Source organism: Triticum dicoccoides, chromosome 5B (genome assembly GCF_002162155.2).
Source record: "Triticum dicoccoides isolate Atlit2015 ecotype Zavitan chromosome 5B, WEW_v2.0, whole genome shotgun sequence".
NCBI classification, from domain to species: Eukaryota; Viridiplantae; Streptophyta; class Magnoliopsida; order Poales; family Poaceae; genus Triticum; species Triticum dicoccoides.
The window spans coordinates 514,051,882-514,061,120 of record NC_041389.1 but is presented as its reverse complement, the minus strand read 5'-3'; the positions used below and the strand labels follow the sequence as shown (position 1 = coordinate 514,061,120).

Below are 9,239 nucleotides of genomic sequence, written 5' to 3'. Positions count from 1 at the left end.
GCCCGCAACATCTGCAGCGACCGCTGGCGGTACCGCTTCCATGAGGCGGATGTAGAAGCCACCTTCAAGGAGATCGACGAGGTGACTGATGAAGTTTACGACAAGGACGAGGAAGACATCGCCAGCTTCGCCTCGGCTATGCCCCCCCCCCCCCCCTGCTAGGACAACGAAGCCGACACGTCGGCGGGCGCTGCTGGCAGCGAGGAAGAGTAGAGCATGGGAGGCCGCCGGTGCTCGGGTCCCAAGAAGGCAACTACTCCTCCCCTCCTATTGAAGCTAAGCTTAGCGGGCTCATCATCGTCGGCTAATTAGCCGCTTGCAGGCTGCGGAGGTGGGGCTTCATTTCCTGGCGCTCGTGGCTGTCCGGGCATGGGGAACAGGCGCCGACGGTCATTTAGACTAGGTTTAGAGTACGGGTTAGTAGAAATATGTCAAAATGTAATGAATTTGCTTCGTTTTAGATGAAAAAACATATGGTTTTATGTAGTATGAATGAAAATCATCCGGTTTAATTAAATATTCATAAATTTGTTTATTTCCGTTAAATTCCCTTTTTTTAATGAAAGGTAGATACCGCTCAGGTTAAATATGTTTATTTTCGTTAAATTTCATTTGGATGGCCGGTTTGTCCCTGTCCGTGGACTGGTCTGCGGATGGATACGGTGTCCAGTTTGGGGTGCCCTTATGGCATATTTCGTATTGTGGCTGGCTGGCTGGCGGGATCAACTGCGTAAACCAGTTCACCTGTCGGAACGATGTGTGACAAATATCTCGTTCGGAGGTTTGCACGGTAGCGAGGCAGAGCAGCCAGCGCTTCCGGAGATTGGAATAAATCTCGGTCGAAGATGCCTGCATATCTTGGTAGAGATGCAAATGTAACAGCCGAGCAACGGAGCAAGTGGCCATGTAGCTACGCACCCAGTAGCAGGCCAGGTGAAGAGGATCGTGCCAGAGAGATGCATTGGATTGGTTGAGATGAACTTCAGAGTCTGGAAACTTCTTCAGAGAATCAGGAGGACGCATAATTTTTGGTTTGCAACTTTGGCCGGTTTGCTGCGAGATGATTGATCTGGTGATACCGAAATCATGGCATCGCAGAAGCTGGGAAGAAACCAGACACGTTTGTTTTGCAACAACTGGCAAACCAAGATATGGACAGGCCAGGGTTTGGTTTACTGCCCAGAAGAGCCAAAAAATTTGGTGCCCAACCAAACCTTGAGAAAGTTTCATTGGCATTGCCACTTTTTTGTAACGAAACAGGCATTGCCAAACTTTACCTTTATGTTTTGGCAGCAAAGTAAACAAGATCACAGCTTGCACAACAGCGTGCTTTCGCACTCCGGCTTAATTATGTTGAAAGGGCGCAAATGCTCATAACCAACACATACTCCTAACAGCACCTCTTTTTTTTAGAGAGAGATACTCCTTGCAACATCTTAGTTCTGACATTCACAACAGTTGGCATATACAGCAGTTCCAGTACACAGAATGAGAGATCTATTATTTCTTTGTACAGTTCCTGATAGCGTACAACAGAAATCCGCAACACAGCGTCTAGTGCATGCCATGCTGAATCCAGATACAGTCGTTAGCTTCGTCTCTATTCGAAAACAACACACATTCTAAGGTCCCTGCAACGATACATTTAGCCCGGCCACTAAGGCTAAAGCTAATTTGAGCTCCCGGTGCAGAAGAAATGTTTATAACAGCAACCGAAGCAATTTACATTCCGAGTTTCCGACATTTATTTGTCGGTGGCTCCATCGTAATTGCATGTTGGCACCACTCCTGAAGAGTCATGGTTATTGTTGTGGCTATGATCCACTCCATGAGTCTGGATTGTCACCAAGAGTAACGGAGACAAGAGGGGAAACTGTAAGTACTTGGGAAAGAACACACGAGATAAGTTACTTCTGTTATGGCAAAAATAGGACAGACCTGGGAACTTGAACCTTGCCCATTATTACGAGCTGGCCTCATATTAAGATCAAACATTTTTGAGTCAATGGCACCCTGGCCGTTGCAATTGCCATCTGAGGCCGGATCATAGGCATTGTGGTGGTGGTTCACCATCTGCTCCTTTGCTACCGAATGAGCATTATTTTGGTCCCTTGAGTTTTCAGACTCCATCTGTTGCATGGCTACATCGTCCATATGCCCTGGTTTATCTCCTGGAAACTAATCAAAATTTCAAACCTCAAGTGACAATATAAAATAGTACATGAGATTTCAACCTTTAGTTGATTAACAAATAAAATCATACTTCGACTCGTTGTCTAAGCAGCAAATATCTTCCATGGGTTCGTTTCCCACCAACATGAACGGCCATATCACAACTCAGGCAAAGTGATGTACCATCTATGTCACAGTAGAAGAAAGCTGCATAGACAGGTCGAAAGCTGATGAAATCAAACTTTAATAGATAAGTGACATAAAAATTATTTTTAGGTCGAAAATGCATACCAGGAGAACTTTCACATATATCACAGCGTACTAATTTATTAGGGTCCGCAAGCCCAACCCTTACATGCCGACTAGCAAGCTTGTTACACATATGTACCTGGAGTACAACATTCAAAGAAATATCAGAAACCGGAACATGAAGATTGTGTCTTGACAATCAAGTATTCAAGTTATAATGATCTGAAGCATTGAAAACTGGAACGTGCATCTTTTCTATTCTTAATAATGGTGCTGCAGAAAGGATTTGCACATGCATCAGACATCAGACATGTACTCTCCCTCCGTCCCATAATATAAGAGCGTTTTTGACACTACAGTAGTGTAAAAAACACTCTTATATTATGGGACGGAGGGAGTACTACTTTGGAAAACAGGATGACTATATCCTTCCTCCGTCTGGAATTACTTGTCGCTCAAACGGATGTATCTAGCACTAAAATAAATCTAGATACATCCATTTGAGCGACAAGTAATTCCGGAGGGAGGGAGTATTATCTAAAAGCATAATAGAGCCATAACTTATCATTTGAATTTACAAATCAAGAGCACAACATTTTGCTCCAGCTTGACCAAATAAGATACTGAATAAACTTTTGAACGCCAGTGCTTGTGATGAATTGTGAACCATCATAAGTAGCATCATTCTTCGTATGAAAACATAACAGGATATAGCCTTCCCCATTTTTCTATATGAAACTGGGACTACCATTTATACTGTTTATAAAATTTTGCTGATAAAAATGGTGTTATCATCTTTAAACAACTTTCATATGTTGTGCAACACAAATGCTCCCGACAATGTCACTACACTAGCAATATCAGAACAACTATTTGGAGGGGGCCATTAATCACTATTTGGGCTCATTTGTAATTCTGCAAAAGGTCAAGTAGACACTCTTTTGGTAATGTAGCAAATCGCTCTGAAAACGTCTGCTCCAGCACGCAACATGACAGCGGCATCCTAGCAGTTTGGGAACTTCCAGTAGGTTGCAGAAAATTGGTAGGTGGAGGGATCACTTCTTGTCCCAGTAGTATACTTGCTGAGTAGCAAAACAGTTTGTCTTCTAATGATGTAAACATGCTTTGACAAGACAACAGTTACGTATACAACTACACAATTTATTATCAACTGGAAACAGAAACATAGTCCTAACATACTGATATACTATGACAAACACTAGCTAGTGTGACGCCCTCTTTTAAGTTCATGAGAATATCTGGGTTCTTATGTTGGGCAATCAGCCTACATGAGTTCTGTAGCAGATCTAATGCTGACAAGTATTGTTCATTAAACATGTATTACAAAACATCAAAGGAAAGAAAAACAAGCATACAGTGGTTATAAGATGATCATAGGCACCGTAAAAGATTATCATTTGAACATTTTTATAAGAGCATTTGACATCTCCAACAAAGCACAGCAATAGCACAGAACGGACAGATAAAGTAATTAATGGGTAAATCAAGATATAATACAAATATAAGAGCAACAGGAAAAAAACTGTTAAAAGAACTATTGTTTATGAATTGTGTTTCATAATGTGTAGAACAAAAATGATCAAAATCAATAAATTATTGGGCGCATGAGACCACCCGGACATCAGCCCACCCACATGCACAATAACCCACATATAGTACCATCAACATCAGCTGTAGCTTTATCAGACAGCAGCATCCACCTCGGTACATTTAAACTGGTTAAAAAAGCATTTCATGCCAAGTTGGAATGTTCACCTAAAAAACAATATGTACTTTGCATGCACTGCTGATTTCGAATAGCATGATATCGTTTCTGTAGCTTCTCAGAAAACAAATAAACCAAGGTCACAGCCTACATCATAAGGTATACTGTGTAGGGAATATCATTTGCATTTCGCATAACTAGTTTGACCACTAAAAGAATGAGAAAAGAATATTCTCATTTTTACAGATTGGCCATTTCGGAACTGAACTTCAAGCGATCCATAAGCATAAGTTTTTGAGGATAAGAACAACATTTGACACATGAGCAACAAAGTTGTGTAAACCAATCACATATTGAGAAATTTGTAGTCTCGCAAGGTCAGCTAACCATAATCTCAACAGAGCCACCAACTATATGTGGGATTCGGGTGCAAGCCCATGGTAATCACCAGACTCGAAGCACGTAAATATACTCCCTCTTCTCAAGCACCACTCACACAAATCAACTTATTTTTATTTGGAATCACTCAACGAGAAATGGAGAAGATGGAACACGAGCATTCCACTCCGCGCTAACATCATTCCTCCTGGCTACTTGAGCTAACATGCGAACTATCGTATTCCCAACTCTCTTTGAGTTTAAGCACAAGCACTCTGCCATGATTTTCCGTCGGTCTGCGTTGGACACATCTAGTAGGAATATTGGTAGTCTGGTACTCAAGCCAAACGCCGTACTGAAGGAAAAATTTCAGATAAAGCGGATAGCTTTTCAAAGTTGTTTTCCAAAAAACGTCAGAGCTGTCAGGACAGCTCTCCCAGATCCACCATGCGAACACGCACGTAGTCGACCGATTCCCACGATCGCAGCTCCAGATCTACCCAGCCATCGGAGCAACAGCCAGCGACTCGTGGCGGGCCAACACAACATACCGAAGCAGCAACGCCAACGCGTGGCCCGATCCGCGTGACTCGACGGATAGTGGCGGGACTAGGCAGCGGGGGTGACCAGGTGAGTGAGAGAGGAGCGCGCACCTTCTCGTCGCAGGGACGGCAGAGGGCGGCCTCGTCGGCCGCGCAGAAGAGCACCGCCACCGCGCTCTCGCACACATCGCAGATCGTCCTCATCCCGCCGCCGCGCGCGCAGTCATCGTCCGCTCTCCATCCCGCCCCCCTCCTCCCCTCCGCGCGCTACGTTCTCCACCCTCGCTCGGATCGACCTCTCTCGGCGCTGCGATGTGCTGTGCTTCGGCTGCGGCGACAAGTCGGCAGCGGAGAGGGCTACTGGACGGATAGAAGACGCGGCAGCGGCAGGAGCCGGGGGTGTTTGTGGGGAGGGAGGGAGGGAGGGAGGAGGCGGAGGCCAGATGTGATGTGGCAGCGACTTGCGAGCTGGAGGCGGAGGACTCCCCGGGAGACTGGTGGTGCGGAAGCAGCCGCGGGATCGGCGGTGGGGCCCGGCGACCCCCGGGCGCACGCTCCCGTGGACCCGGCCCACGCGGCCGCGAGCCGTACAGCGGGTGGGCGCCACCGGCGTCTCTGTGGCGTGCCGACCTCCGGCGCATGGACCCGGCTAATCCCGCTGTAAAAGTGAGAGGGAGATGCCGAGCTTTGGGGCGGCTTCGGGTACCGGATAATGGTCGGACCCGTCCGGCTGACGGTGGGCCAGGGGTATCCTGGGCTGGCTGGATCTGACACGTAGAGGCTTCTGGGATGGGCTCTCGGGCCTGGTGGTGGTGGGTGGGTGGGTTTTCTGGATTTGGGATTTGATTTTTAGGGGGGAGGTGGGCCCAAGGGAGACGTGCGCCACGAACTAGAAAAGGGCCGTGTGTGTGGCTGTGAATCCGTCGCTCGGTGGTTCTCTTCTCCCACCAAATGTCCGGTAGGTGCGTCGCTGTCTTTTTAAAAAAGAGTGACATATTTGGTATGCTGCCTCATGCCTGATTTTGGATTACTACCTGATGAAAACAATATATACTTTTTGCGTACAGATGTGGAAGGTGCGGCCTGCACTGACAACACACTTACCATATTTTCCAGCGGTGACACGCTTATCATACTTCGAAATGCTAACAAAGTTTTCTAGGACTGCATAGTGTATACTGTTGCCCATGCCTTCGAAATGTTTATCATATGTTTTGGCATAGTGAATACTGCCCAAAATTGGAATGAATAATGTTCACAAAAATTAGCCAAACGAGATTTAGAGCGAGTGATTCTCTCGGTTTGGATATCATTGTAGATTTGCTTGACGGGGTGGTCTTTGGCGACTCTTGCTCGAACTCGTGAGAGCTTTTGTTTTGGTCGGGGTGGAACATCTTCTTCATCATCTCGTTCTTCTTCTTGGCCTTCTTCGTTGTTGACATTGTTGTTCTCTTGTCGTGGTGGAGAAGGAGGTTGATGAGGTTAATCTTGGTGTACTTCCTCGTTTTCATCATCTTGGTGTGTCCCATTTGTGGATGCTTCCATGTCAACTCTTGGTTCACCTTGTCGTGAGGTAGAAGCTTTCACTTGGACGGACGAGGTACTCTCCTTCACCTCCGTTGGACGAATCTTGTCAACAGACAAGCCTTGGATTGCTTTCGAAGGGTCTTTGTCTCCTACATCAATTGGCAATTGCTCTACTTGCGAGCCGTTAGATTCATCAAACTTCACATCTACCGTCTCTTCAACCTTTTGGGTGAAATTATTGTAGACACGGTAAGTGTGAGAGTTTGAGCCATAACCAAGTAGGAAACCTTCATGAAATTTGGGAGCAAATTTAGAACGACGATGCTTATCAAGAATGTAGCACTTTGAGCCGAATACTCGAAAGTATCCAACTTGGGGTTTGTTACCGGTGAGGAGCTCGTATGCCGTATCGCTGAGGAGCTTGTGAAGAACAAGCGATTTCTTGCATGACAAGCTGTCTCAACCGCTTCCCGCCAAAAGTGGTTTGGTGTCTTGTATTCATCAAGCATCGTCCTTGCCATTTCGATGAGCGTCTGGTTCTTCCTCTCAACAACTCCATTTTGTTGAGGTGTGTACGTAGCCGAGAAATCATGTGAGATTCCTTCTTCGTCAAGAAAGGTGTCCACATTGGCGTTCTTGAACTCCGTTCCGTTGTCGCTGCAAACCTTCTTGATCTTCACTTCAAATTGATTTTGGGCTTTCCTAGCGAAGTTCTTGAAGATCTTTTGGACCTGCGATTTATCATCGAGAAAGAACACCCATGTAAATCTTGAAAAATCATCGACTATAACTAGACCAAATGAGTTTCCACCGAGACTTTTGTAGGCATTGGGACCAAAGAGATCCATGTGAAGTAGCTCGAGCGGTCTTCTCGTGGTCATGATGTTCTTCACGGGGTGGCTTCCTCCAACCTGTTTTCCTGCTTGGCAAGCGCTGCAAAGTCTATCCTTATCAAATATGACATCTTTAACACCAAGGATATGATCACCTTTAATAAGCTTGTCAAGGTTTCGCATGCCCACATGACCTAACCGTCTATGCCACAACCAGCCTTTAGAAGATTTAGCAATTAAGCAAGTTCTAGGTTGAGCCTTTTTAGTGAAATCAACAATGTATAGATCACCTGTACGTATATCGGTAAAGACCATTTTATGATTATCTCTACGAAACACTTGGCAATCTACTTTAGTAAATAGGACATTGAAATCGAAATCAGCAAGTCTAGATACAGAAAGCAAATTATAGCCAAGAGATTCAACGAGCATGACATTTTGTATGGAGCTATCATGTGAGATGGCCACCTTACCGAGGCCAACCACCTTACCCTTTGAGTTATCACCAAAAGTGACATACTTCCGAGGGCCGTCATTTTCAGCAAGCTCACGAAACATATCCTTGTCTCCGGTCATGTGATCGGTACATCCACTATCAAGAACCCATTCCTTTCCTCCTGCCATGTAGCCGCGAAGATTAGCCATAAGACCAAAGTGTCTCATTGCATCATCAAGATCATAGTCACTATCATCATCCTCATCATAGTATCCATGTTCAACATCGTCATGTGATGGATCAATTCCTAGAGAGGGTGATTCATTAGATAAATGATCATGACAATAATCATCTTTATGAAATCTAATGGCTTCGGAGATAATATTGCTAATGGTTCCAACATCTCCTTTGGCACGCATAAGGTCACGAAGCTCAAATAGACAAACATCAAACTTAGGATCACTAGTACTCATTTTGTTCAAGGCAATTGACTTATGAAGAATCTCATCTAGATTTTGCAAGGAATAGTTTGGGAATCTTTCCTCAAGAAATCTCCATAAAGTATAAGCACAATCAAGAGTAGGCAAGTGATCAATCAAATTTCTAGGCAATCCTCTAATGATAAGATTGATAGTTCTAAGATTGCGAATCATGTCAAGATCCTCATCGGGAGGGGGATGCAAGGGATCAACAATGGGCGCACAAGGGTTGGTAATGTACTTGCTCAAATGATATTCATTGAAAATCTCAAGCATCTCATTTTTCACTCATGAAAGTACTCTCCATCAAGTATAGGCACTCTATGTCTAAGACTTCCCAACGTAGACTCATCCATCTTCCTCCAATGATGATTAAACCAAACACTACAAAAAAAGACACATCCGTGACATTTTGGGCCGAATGAATTTTTTTTCGGTCGTACTTATGACACCTCTATGACGATAATTGTGACAAAACCCAGTATCATAATAGATGTCATGGGCTCCTACTTTTATGACAAAAAATCATGGCAGAAAATGGGCTTTTCGTCCTGGGTGGGCCGGAGACTCAACTGCATGACATTCTTTGGACCGTCCATGATAGAAAAAACCATGGTAGAAGCGAGGGCGAGGAAAATTTCGGCGAGTTCCCGGTTACGGTGGGTGGTCGGGGGCCGAGCGATGTGCGTTTCTCTCGTACACGTACACACGCGTGTGCGAGGCGTTGGCTCTAACTAAACCCGAGCGAGGCGTTGGGCTCTAACTGAACCCGAGCGATTGCACTGCAGGCTACGCGTTACTGAACCCGAGCGATCGATTGATGGTTGTTAACTGAACCCGATCGAGCGATTCCTTTGTCACTGCTGCTAACTGAAGCCGATCGATGCTGCCTCTGGA

The 9,239-nt window shown here is 45.2% G+C and overlaps 1 protein-coding gene across 1 annotated transcript; it reads right to left on the bottom strand.

Annotated features, from left to right (window-relative positions):
• Window positions 1-1,420: 1,420 nt before the first annotated feature.
• Window positions 1,421-5,511, bottom strand: LOC119311247 (B-box zinc finger protein 18-like). Its single transcript, XM_037586886.1, has 5 exons — window positions 5,179-5,511; window positions 2,464-2,560; window positions 2,264-2,379; window positions 1,939-2,178; window positions 1,421-1,834 (listed from the first exon to the last, which is right to left on the bottom strand). Exons 1-5 carry the CDS (start codon window positions 5,269-5,271, stop codon window positions 1,745-1,747), a joined length of 636 nt encoding a protein of 211 aa, XP_037442783.1. The 5' UTR covers window positions 5,272-5,511; the 3' UTR covers window positions 1,421-1,744.
• Between the last annotated feature and the right edge of the window lie 3,728 nt (window positions 5,512-9,239).

What these genes read in the sequence shown, in the direction of transcription:
- LOC119311247 (XM_037586886.1), bottom strand. Translation starts at nt 5,271, where the DNA reads ATGAGGACGATCTGCGATGTGTGCGAGAGCGCGGTGGCGGTGCTCTTC. An exon ending in GCCGTCCCTGCGACGAGAAG is followed by an intron (nt 2,561 to 5,178) that starts GTGCGCGCTCCT and finishes GTTGTACTCCAG; the next exon opens with GTACATATGTGTAACAAGCT. An exon ending in GGCAAGGTTCAAGTTCCCAG is followed by an intron (nt 1,835 to 1,938) that starts GTCTGTCCTATT and finishes GTGACAATCCAG; the next exon opens with ACTCATGGAGTGGATCATAG.